General features: G+C 40.3%; 1 protein-coding gene across 1 annotated transcript in view; it reads left to right on the forward strand.

Moving 5' to 3' along the window:
- Positions 1–7115, forward strand: part of mapk1 (mitogen-activated protein kinase 1) — a 28884-nt gene extending 21769 nt beyond the window's left edge. The window contains exons 3-9 of the mRNA XM_085785916.1: positions 1065–1254; positions 1406–1522; positions 2236–2350; positions 3160–3291; positions 3923–4032; positions 4166–4294; positions 6885–7115. Of these exons, the coding sequence (XP_085642042.1) occupies positions 1065–1254; positions 1406–1522; positions 2236–2350; positions 3160–3291; positions 3923–4032; positions 4166–4282 (781 nt within the window). The 3' untranslated portion in view covers positions 4283–4294; positions 6885–7115. The remainder of the gene's footprint in view (positions 1–1064; positions 1255–1405; positions 1523–2235; positions 2351–3159; positions 3292–3922; positions 4033–4165; positions 4295–6884) is intronic.
- The last annotated feature ends 4803 nt before the right edge of the window (positions 7116–11918 follow it).

Genomic DNA, 11918 nt, shown 5'->3' on the forward strand with positions numbered 1-11918 from the left:
GCTCGGCAGCAACACTAGAAAACTGATCACCCCTCAGCCTCATAAAGCTGGAAATGTAGTTTTTACATTTTACACTTTGTCCTACCTTAAAAACAAACGACCCTCAGCCACTCACAGCTTCCTGCATATCACATACCATGAGCATCCATCCAGTCGCTGTCAAACCTTTCTTACCCAGAATCCTCTCTGCTGAAGGCAACTCAGGGACTGAATTAATACGTCATCAAAACACAGAACAAGTTTTACCAACACGTCCTTTTAGCCTTACGTTTTGTCTGTGGCCTGAACCTAAATCTAGTTTGGATACAAGAGAAATGTATAAAATCTATACTATCGTATCTGGTAAAATTATTCTTCATCTTTATCTTTATCATTACCAATAATTTGCAGTTAGTTTTATGTATATTGCAGTCAGTAATACTAAAAAAAAGGGTTTTCTTTCTTTTTTATTGAACAAAAATAAAGATACATGATGCATGATATCACAAAGGCAATAACATAAAGAAGACAACAACAATATTTCAAAATAGAAGAAGGAGAAAAAGAAGGTGAAGAGTGAGTGGGAAAGTAGAAGAAGAAAATGAATAAATAAGAAATTAAAAATGTGTAGTAGGGATGCATCACCGCATTGGTATCGGACAATATTCGCCTCAAAGACTGACATCAGCCATCGGTAAAAACTAATGGCTAATTATCTATTGCTGTATTACAAGTTATTATGTGGCATATTGTGCTGAGTCAGAGGAGAAGCCTTTTTCTTTCTCTCTTTTTTGGTGGGACATGACGACAGAGGGCGCATGTACGTTCAATTTGTTAAAGTTAAGTCAGTGAAAATGTTTGGGTTTTTTTTGTCAGAAATGAAGATTTCTTGTTTCCTTTACACAAAAGAAGAAAAAAACATTGCTCAGTGGCCAAATTGTTATTTTAAACATTAGTATCAGCCCAGAATTTCACAATAGGTGCTTCATTAGTTTGTAGGATTTGAATAAGAGTTATTTATCATATGAGGAGTGTTGGTTTTCCACCGTGTTGCAGTCGTGGCTCTTTGACCCGGCGCCGTGCAGATACATAGTCCAGGACCTGATGGAGACAGACCTGTACAAGCTGCTGAAGACTCAGCACCTGAGCAACGACCACATCTGCTACTTCCTCTACCAGATCCTACGAGGCCTCAAGTACATCCACTCTGCCAACGTCCTGCACCGCGACCTGAAGCCCTCCAACCTCCTGCTCAACACCACCTGTGATCTCAAGGTGCCGCTGCCACCTGGATACCACCGCTTTTTCACCGCCACTGATCATTTAAAGTTTAATTTCCTCTTCATGTTTGAGGAGGAACTCACCTGAAGCGTCGTCTGACCGCCGCCGCCTCTCTCCTCTCTCCTCTCTCTCTCCCCTCCTGCAGATCTGTGACTTCGGTTTGGCTCGCGTGGCCGACCCCGACCACGACCACACCGGTTTCCTCACAGAATACGTCGCCACCCGCTGGTACCGAGCACCCGAGATCATGCTCAACTCCAAGGTGAGCCGCCGTCGCCCGGATCAGGCCTGTTTCTGTTTCTGTTTCTGTTTCTGTTTCTGTTTCTGTGTTTGTGTGTTTGTGTTGGCTCCTGAAGTATTTTATTCTCACACTGAGGCAGAACGGATCTCTGTTTTTAGTTCACACGTTTGACCTGTGTTATAATGGACTGTTGTGGAAACATGCGCACTGTGCAGGTGCAGATGCATCGAGATTCTTTATTGGGCGATTCTGAATTGATGCAGTTTTTTGTCTGGGTTTTTATGCATTTATTTTGAAAGGACAGCTGTGTCCTGTGTGGCAACATAGAAAATTGAGAATATGATGCATCGTATAATTGAATTGAACCGTAGACTGGTGAATCGATGATGCACACCACTAACACCAAAAGGTCTTTAATTTAACTTCACTTTACATCATAAAACTGTTTCAATGCCAGTTTAAATCAGAGCTTTTCTTTGACTCCTGCAGATAATTCTCACTCTCAGTATTATTACGCTTTGTTTTTGAAGATCAATTCCAGCAGTGTCACTGGGATCGAGACCAGTTTCTCTTTCTGTCGTCTGTTTGATTCATTTTAGATTTTTAAGCATCACAAAACTGCTTTTTAAATGTTTTAAGACTGAACCTGCTGATGACACACAAGCTGCTCCTCATCAGTTTCAGTATCGGTACCGACATCAGTGTGTTTAATCCTGTTTGTTCTTCTCTCTCAGGGCTACACCAAGTCCATAGACATCTGGTCAGTAGGCTGCATCCTGGCTGAGATGTTGTCCAACAGGCCAATCTTTCCAGGGAAGCACTACTTGGATCAGCTCAACCACATTTTGGGTAATTATTATTATTATTATTATTATTATTATTAAGGATTATTAGCTATTATGGGTAAATATGATTCTTTTCCTGGCAGCAGATTGTCCCGTAAACTATCAGCTACAGTTGATTTTTTCTTTTTCGTGCTTTTCGTGTATGATTCTAGTTAAAGCAGAAGTAAGCGGAATATTTGTGTTAATATAAGTCTTAAATAGTTATATCTTCCGACGGCAATCACTTATATAGAGTGTTTGGTCTGAAACACGGGTCTGTCAGTCACTCTGCTCTGCTGTAAGCTGAGGAGAAAACTTTCCTTGTATCCTACAACCTTTATCCAATGAGGAGAGAGAACGGCATAAAGGGGCGGTCCTCTCTGTGTGTGCAGCCAAGGGATGCGCGTGAATGTGGTGACGTAGGGACGAGGGCGGGGACTGCTAACTCCATCGGCTGACAGGAAGTCAGCCAAAACCACCGGATCGCTTACTTCTGCTTTAATTCATTCATCAGACTTTACTATAAGTTGAGACAAATATAGTTTCAGTGTCATTTGTGTAAAATATTCACCAACTTCAGACTTGAGCTTTAATCAGCAGCATCAGCATCAGTTTCCTGTCGACTCTGTGTTTGTTTGTTTCATTAACCAAAGTGTTGTTGTTGTGTCTTGGTGTGAAACCACATGTCACTGCTCCCATCCGTCCGTCGTCTTATCTGTTATCTGTAATTTTTCTTTTTCTTCTCATCAAAACTTCTTCACATAACTGAAAAAAACTTCAATTCAGCTTGACTGTGATGTGATCTTCTCCTCCTCCTCCTCCTCTGTGTCTCAGGGATCCTGGGCTCTCCCTCTCAGGAGGATCTCAACTGCATCATCAACATCAAGGCCAGGAACTACCTGCTGTCGCTGCCTCTGCGCTGCAAAGTCCCGTGGAACCGCCTCTTCCCCAACGCCGACCCCAAAGGTGAGGAGCCGGGACAGCGACACACAGTCCCCTGCAAAGCATCATGGGCCTTAATGTCAGATAGAAAGTGTCTCTGCTGCTGCTTCGGGTGCTGCGACGCGCAGGAGGTTGAATTTAGCACAACTTAAATTAACTTAGAAATGTTTAATGTTCAATGTTTTCATTAATCAAGAGCGAAAGTCAGAGGTTCAAAGACGATCAGATACCGTCGTAGTTCTGACCATAAACGATGCCAACTAGCAATCCAGCGGCGTTATTCCCATGACCCGCAGGGCATCGTCTGGGAAACTGAACCTAGGAAATGCTGGGCAAGTTGACCACTAAATAATAATATCAAAATAACGATAGAGACAAAACGATATACAGTATTTATTGAAAACTGGACCCATTAACAAGTGGGTAACATAGATTCATCCACATTAATATGAGACTCTTTATAACCAAAAGCAAACTCCTCGGGATCTCTTTAATCTGACATGTTGACCATCGTGAAAGACAATAATACTACATAGTCTGAACTCGGCTTTAGATCCATGATGACTGAGCTGGAACATGTTAGTTCAGTGTCTTTAGAAAACATCTCCAGGACTCAGTCTCATCGTTGCTGTTGTTGTTGTTGTTTGTGCTGCAGCTCTGGACCTGCTGGACAAGATGTTGACCTTTAACCCTCACAAGAGGATCGAGGTGGAGGAAGCTCTGGCGCACCCGTACCTGGAGCAATACTACGACCCCACAGACGAGGTGAGACTCTATTCTGTGTTTGTGACGCAGCTCTGATCTTTATACAATCTGAACAATAGTTTGTGTCGGTTTCCACGGCGTCAGTGCGTTCACCACGACCGCTCACCGTTCCTCTGTGTGGTTTCCTCCGCAGCCCGTCGCCGAGGCTCCGTTTAAGTTCGACATGGAGCTGGACGACCTACCCAAAGAGACACTGAAGGAGCTCATCTTTGAAGAGACGGCACGTTTCCAGCCCGGCTTCAGGTCCTAACATCTCACACAGGTGAGTCGACTGCACGGAGCCACAGGGGGGCGCTGTTCACAAACACAGCTACATAACAACTGTGTGTGTGTGTGTGTGTTACCAGACCTGATTATCCTCCTCACTCCCAACAACTCATCTGTAATCTATTCACTAATGTTAAAGGAGCTTCAACAGCATAAGTAATTAATGTAATCCAGGTGTTGAGATGATAAATGACTCATAAAAATCAGAAGCCAAAGATAATTGGAGGTTTATTAGAAAAGATAATTACCGTATTTCCTCTAATAGAGGCCGAGGCCTTTATTTACTTTAGCTGCCCAGGGGAACCGGCCTGTATTGGAGACCGGCTTATATTTGAGAGAGGCTATTATTTCTTCCTCTGTTTCATGCTGGTGCTCAAATTTGACAGTTACCGTGCTCAGTTTTCATTCTGCCTACAATTAATTATATTTTTTTACACATTACTGTAGCAGGTACCGCAACAGCAGCGATCAGCTGGACAGGATTAGGCTAATAAACGCTGGAGCACAAGTGGTCAGAATGAATGAATAAATAAATAAAAGTAACACCATGTCATGCGCAGACCAGTTTTGTCACAGATCGGGTAGCGTCGCAAATCGGGTAGTGACACGCCATGCTGCTAAAGCTCTCTTCGGTCGAGTTGTCAGTGACTGTTTCCTTGAAGCGTGGGTTCATGTGGCACTTCAGATCTAGCTACTGCCATCTGCTGGCACTTGTGGGTTACTGCATCCGTGTTTGGCCGCCTGAGACCAGTGCATCCACAGTGACTGAAATTCAGGTTTTTTCTGTTTGTTTGTTTTTTTCCCATTGACCCGGCCTGTATTTGGGGCCGGCCTTTATTTGTTCGTGTAAACCACGCCCCCGGCCATTATAACAGACCTGGCTATTAAATAGATACCGGCTACTATTAGAGGAAATACGGTAGATGATAGTGTTGGACGTGTTTAATTATTAAGAACGAGAGATTTTTAACTCACAGTGTGTGTGATGTTTCTGCTCCGAGCTGATTTACTGATGATTAAATGAGAGAATCTCACACGTGGTCGTAACGAACAATCAGTCTGAACAACAGTTTGGGACGTTTACACTCAAGTGATCAATGAACTTTATGTAATTAATCTTTTTTTCCTTTCTATAAATGCAGTTGTGCATGCATACTGTTACTATCATTATAATTACTATGAATTGAGTTGTTAAAAGTAGTGCATTCAGGGAAACATTTAAGTTATTGTACAGGGAGAACCTTGTTGACCTTTCTTTATCATTTTGTTGTTATTGGCTCTCTGTTTTTCACATGTTCAAAATTAAATATGTGAGCTATTACCCCTCTGGTTTATTCCCCTCCCCTCCTGATGCTGGATTCAGTCAATATCTGAACATAAAGAAGGAAGTACATAGCAGATAATTTAATTAAAGGGATAGTTCACCCTAGAATGATATTTCGCTCATTATCTACTCACCCTCATGTTGACTAAGGGCTGGAAGAAGTTTCAGATTCCTCCGTGGCTTCTCTGAGTTACAGGGGGTCTCGGCATAGCAGTGCATGTCCATATAACGGTTGCAAAGGGACACCAGAGCTCTTCGTAAAAAAACACACACAAAAAAACATCCAAATACCTCCATGATGCTCGTATGTAATGTCCGTCTTGTGCTGAAGCCCCAAATTGCGTAATTGTCCCGAAAAAAATTAAATAAGTCTATATTTTAAGCTTGTTTGTAGCGGAAGCTTCTCGAAGCTCCTCTTCCTGGTCCGTCCAAATCTCGCGTGATTTGCGCCGGCGTCAGCATGCGTCAGTGCGGTTACTGCGAATCACGCGAGATTTGGACGGACCAGGAAGAGGAGCTTCGAGAAGCTTCCGCTACAAACAAGCTTAAAATATAGACTTATTTAATTTTTTTCGGGACAATTACGCAATTTGGGGCTTCAGCACAAGACGGACATTACATACGAGCATCATGGAGGTATTTGGATGTTTTTTTGTGTGTGTTTTTTTACGAAGAGCTCCGGTGTCCCTTTGCAACCGTTATATGGACATGCACTGCTATGCCGAGACCCCCTGTAACTCAGAGAAGCCACGGAGGAATCTGAAACTTCTTCCAGCCCTTAGTCAACATGAGGGTGAGTAGATAATGAGCGAAATATCATTCTAGGGTGAACTATCCCTTTAATACAGGAGAGTTGAATGAATCCCTCCGCCCCTCTCATCTTTAACTAGCAAATGACAATGATGGTGGTATATGTATGTGAATTATGTGGCTGTGAATATGATTTAATGTGGGTAAATTGTAAAAGAGGGGGAAAAATGTGTGTTCAAAATTTTAAAAAAATCAATGAATTCAATCAATCCAATCTTCTGCCACAGTGTTGTGGTCGGTGACACCTGGTGGTGAAGGAGCAAACTGCAGCTTCTTAAACGATTATAGTTTAGTTAGAAACCGAGGAGCCGTCTATTTGCTGGACAGGCAGGGTGTGACCTTTTTGATACAGAACAGGGGGGTTCGTGTGTTTTGCGTCTTGTTTGTTGTAACCGTCACCATGGCAACAGTTCTGACCCGTCTTGTCCCTCCTCCTCCTCCTCCTCTGCAGGTCGCTCTGCTCTGTGGACTGGCCTCTACGTCGCCACTGCTCCTCCCGCCTCCTCACACTGTTGCTGTGATCATTTAGGTTTTTTTGTTTTGTTTTGTTTTGTTGTTGTTTTTGCTTTTTTTTTTTTTTTCCTTCTCCTGTTTCCACGTCATCACCGGGATTCCTTGGGTCTCACTCGTCAAGTCCACTTTGCTCAGGAATGGCGTCAGGAATCAATCAAATCAATCAATCATCTTGTCTCTCTCTCTCCTTCTCTGTCTCCCCCCATCAGAGGTGAAGGGTAAGAGGGTGAGGGAGGGGGTGAGAGGGTGAGGGGGGGGTTATTGAGGGTGTCACATCACAGCTTTGACAGTTTTCGGGGGAGGGGGCGTTTGTGTTTTTTAAGCCAAGATAAACAACTTTTTTCTGTGTGTGTGTGCGTCTCAAAGGCGTTTTCTCTTCTGGCTCATCCTATTGACGACCTTGTGATGTCAGTGATAGATTAGCTGTTGTGATTGGGTTTTTTTTTTTTTTTTTTTTTGTTAATTGTTTTTTCTTTATTGGTGCAACTGTCGTGGTCATGACTCCGCCTACATTGCACAAACAGCGGTTTAAAAAGAAACATCCATCACATCCAAAACAAAACAAAACAAAAGGTCTTTTTGAATTTTCTGACCTTTGTTGTGTTGTTACAGGGGATAATAACGCTTCTCTTTATTTTTATTTATTTGTTGTTGGTTTTTTCTCTCTAACCCGAATGAAATTAAGTGAATTTATGCAATGAAATCACATGAATCAATCACATGAGACTTTGTGGGCCACAAGCCATCACTTTTAGTGTTGATGAGGATCAATATTTTATCAATGAGCTTGTATTTAAATCCTTAAAACACTCACACACACACACACACACACACACACATGCGCGGCCCTAATGCAAATATATACATATAAATATAGATATGAGTATATATGAATATATAAATATAAATATATAGCCTAAAGAGTCTTAAGATATTTTAATGCCAAGAGTGACGTTAGGAGGAGAATCAAATGAATTTATTACCTTTTTTTTTTCTTCTTTTCTTTTTTTTTTTTATTAGCAACGTTTAAAAAAATAATAATGGGAGAAAAAAAATCCCGTTGTCATGATTTTTCTCATCGGCTTCAGTTTGTGTCTGGAAGTTTTCAGCGTCAGTTTTCTGCCTTAGCCATGATGAGAAACTAACAAAAAAAAAAAAAAGCAAAAGTCAGTTTGTTTCACACAAGTCTGTATGTACAGTCTGATATTTTTCATATTGGGGGAGGGAGGGAGAGGGAGGGGTTGATAGGAGGGAGGGTGGGGGGTTGTTTCTGCATCAGGACCAGAATTCACAGAGAACTCAACTCGTTTCGTCTGGAAGGAAAAAAAAAAAATTGTTGTGCCTCCCTTTTCTTCCTGTTTCGTGTCTTTTTCTTCTTTTTTTGTTTCTTCTTTTTCTCTGGTCTCTGTTGATCTCTCTCTCTTTCTTTCTCTCTCTCTCTCTCTCTCTGTGTCTCTCTCTCTCGCGCCTTGTTAGAATAAAACTGTGCCCTTTTGCATGACTGTTATAAGCTCTGTATACAAAGACAACGATGTTATAAGTGCCACACAGGCCGGGCTGATCTGCGCTCAGGCTCTTTCTGTTCTACCTTTCGTGGTCGGTCACACACACACCTCCCAGTCACACGGTGCTTTTCGTCCGGTTTCTTTTTCTTTTTCTTTGTCTCTTTTTTTTCTTTTTGCTTCTGCGTTCTTCTACTTTATTCTACTACTACTACTACTATTACAACTTCTTCTTATTCTTCTTTCAATCTCCTCCTGGTTTTTTTTTTGCCAAACCTCCCATGTGCATGCATCAGCTCCGACGTCTTGTTGTGGTTGCAAAATAGGAGAATAACCATATATCTGTATTTATACCAGTTTATCACAAGAAAACACAAAAAAAACATGTTGTTTGTTCCTGAACCTGAGGAAAATGGGATCCAGGCACGAAGCTGAAATGATGAAATGAACCAGAACGTTAAAAAAACAACAAAAAAAACCATCATGTTCTCCATTCAGTCCTTTGTAACTCTTGTTTTCTTTTTGCTTTAATTGCACTTTTTCACACTGATGACAGTCGGCAGCAGGCGACTGCAACAATGACTTTAAAAAAAAGAAAGAAACGTTTTTTTAAATAAAAAAAATAAAACAATCCAGAACCGCAGCAGAAATCAAGTCGACCATATGTGTGTGTGTGTGTGTTCACCTCTCGTCGTCAGTAACTGCTGATCAAAGACTGTTGAATTTGAAGATTTTATTTCAAGTGGAAAAAGTCTCTAAATGTGGATTTGGACGTGTTTTATGGAGTCGTTTTATTGTGTTTACAGAGTCGGAGCAGAAACTCACGACACTAAAAAGCTTCTCAGAGTTGATTTAAGTCCAAATCTGCCTGAGTGGATTCGTCCAGAGTTCGACGACTCTGTCGGCACTTAAAGTTAGAAACGACACATTTGAATCTAAAATGAGACGATTTCTTCTTTTTCATTCTTTCTTTTCCGATGTGTGCGGTCTGTGACTAAAGCATTGGGACGAGCTGTAGATGACCTGCTGACCTGAGATCTGTTGCTTTACTATTTTATAAGGTCTTAATTTCTTGAGATGTTTTCTGAAAATAACTTTGTAATCTGGTCGTAGTTCATAAATGAGAGACAACAACAAATGGATTAGTTCAGTTTCAAATAACACAAATTGTTAGTTGTTCCAGTGCTGAAATATTTTTATTCTAACTTTCCAGAACAAAATTATTATTATGATGAAGATGTTCAATCAGCGAATGATAACTAATCATTATCCAACTAATCAATGTTGATTGGTTTTTCATCTATAAGGCAGAACTTGCAAAAAGCAGCGTCTGTAAAGTTTTCTCTATTTTCCATATCGTTAGTGTGAAATTACAAAGTCATTTTCGGGAAACGTTGAAGAGAATAAAACAAAAATCAATTCTAACCTGGAAAAAAAAACACAGATATTTTTGGCCTTTATAACAAAAACAGATTTTGTTTGTCACGTCCACTGAGCTCAGACTCATTTGACGACATCTACAAACAAAACACTTTTTTTTGTTTTTTTTTGTTGCACTCACAGATTTCATGTGCACAGACATGAGGTAAAGACCCGTCTGTCCCAGTGCCCCCCCACCCCCCCTCCCCCTCCTCACACCTGTACTCACCTGTCCGTCACACACTTCTTATTAAATGCACTTGCTTCTACAGTAGTTAGGATGGGACTTGTAATCCGAGGTGCCTGCCGGGACTTGACTTGCCTGTAGATAATCTTTTTCTTTTTGTTTTTATTTCTTTTTTTTTTCTTTTTTTATTTTGCGGGTGGTGGTCGGGGTGGGAGTTTGGGGGGGAAGTTCAGTGAGAAACATTAAAGGGCACTGGAAAACCTTTACTGGTATTAGTTGTATTACAAAAAAAAAAAAACACAAGAAAAAGAAAAAAGCTTCTGCTGAGTTCTTTGTGCGACCTGTCGTCTGTTTGTGCCTTTTTTGATAGTCTTGATATCCAAGATTTGATGTGCAGCTTTTGTTTAGTCGGGACTCCGTTGTAATCGCAGCAGTATACGCTCTTAAAAATGAACACAATCAAGTCTGGGGTTGGGGGAGGGGAGGGGAGGGGGGGGAGTGGGTTTATGGGTGGGTGGTTATCCTTATGTTTCAGTTATGTAAATTTTTTGAAGAGATTTGTTGCCACAGCTGTGTGATTTGTGACTGTATTGAAAAAAGATGAAAAGCAAACATTTATATTTTTTTGCATTACCCTTTTTTTTTTCCTTGAGCCTTTTTTTTTTTTTTTTTTTTTTTGATGTTTCTGTGCAGATATTTTGGTAACGCTTTATATTAAGGTCCTTGTAATAAGCATTAGTTAATAGGTAATAAGGCCCTTATAAGTGATTACAAGATGCTTATTAACATTATTATGCATTTATAAGACTATATATGTATTAATAGACTCATAATAATATAGTTAATAGCAGACTATAATTGATTTATAATAACTTATAATAAACTTAGTTAACTGTTTGTTGATGCTTATGAACATTAATAAAATCCTTATGAGTATCTTATAATTGTTCATAATAACATTACAAACACATATATTGACTCAACTAGCCCAATCATTATGTCTTTATTAATCTTAAGGTCTGTGTAATAAGCGTTAGTTAATAGGTAATAAGGCTCTTATAAGTGCTAACAAGTATTAATAGTCTCATTATAATATAGTTAATAGCAGACTATAAGAGATTTATAATAACTTATAAGAAACTTGTTAACTGTTGATGCTTAAGAACATTAATAAAATCTTCATGAGTATCAATCTAACCCAACCATGATGTCTTTGTCATGCCTTTATTAATCTTTTTTTTGTTTGATTTATTAACACGCTCATCTACGTATTATAAGTTTACTTGTTTACAGTAAACTGTGCTTTTTGCAGGTACTGGATCTAAAGCGAGAACAATGTCTTATTAAGGCTGATAAATCTTTTATTATGCATTTGATTTTGGTTTTCAGAAAGGTGCGTCGGAGGAGAAGAGCAGACTTGTAGAGTTTCTTCTCACTTGAAACATTTTACCCTTTCGCTTTTATTTTGAAGGCAAACAGCAAAACCGGAAGTTCCGGTTTAAGCTAGCAGCTGATAGCTTAACACATGCCCATGTGTAAAATGGAGGTAGTTGCCCAACATTTTTGCCCCCGAGTAGAATTCAAACCCATTCTGGGCCTCGAAAAGAAGCAGCTGACAAGAGGAAGCGTTGTGAGACGGAGGATGACTCTTCTGGTAAGTTTAACTGCTGCTAACTAGTTAGTACAAACTCAAACATGCATAGCTAACGTTAGCCGAAGCTAGTGTAGACCTAGCCGCCTCCTGACTGTTGCTGCCCTACGGAAGCGCTTCTCTGTGTATCAGTGAGAACGTTTTTATATTAAAATGTAGTTTATTTTGTCTCCAGCTAGGCTTATATACATACAATGTACATTGTCGAAATAT

The sequence above is a fragment of the Trachurus japonicus genome, chromosome 9 (assembly GCF_045865225.1).
Source record: "Trachurus japonicus isolate A0001 chromosome 9, Traja_1.0".
Lineage (NCBI taxonomy): Eukaryota > Metazoa > Chordata > Actinopteri > Carangiformes > Carangidae > Trachurus > Trachurus japonicus.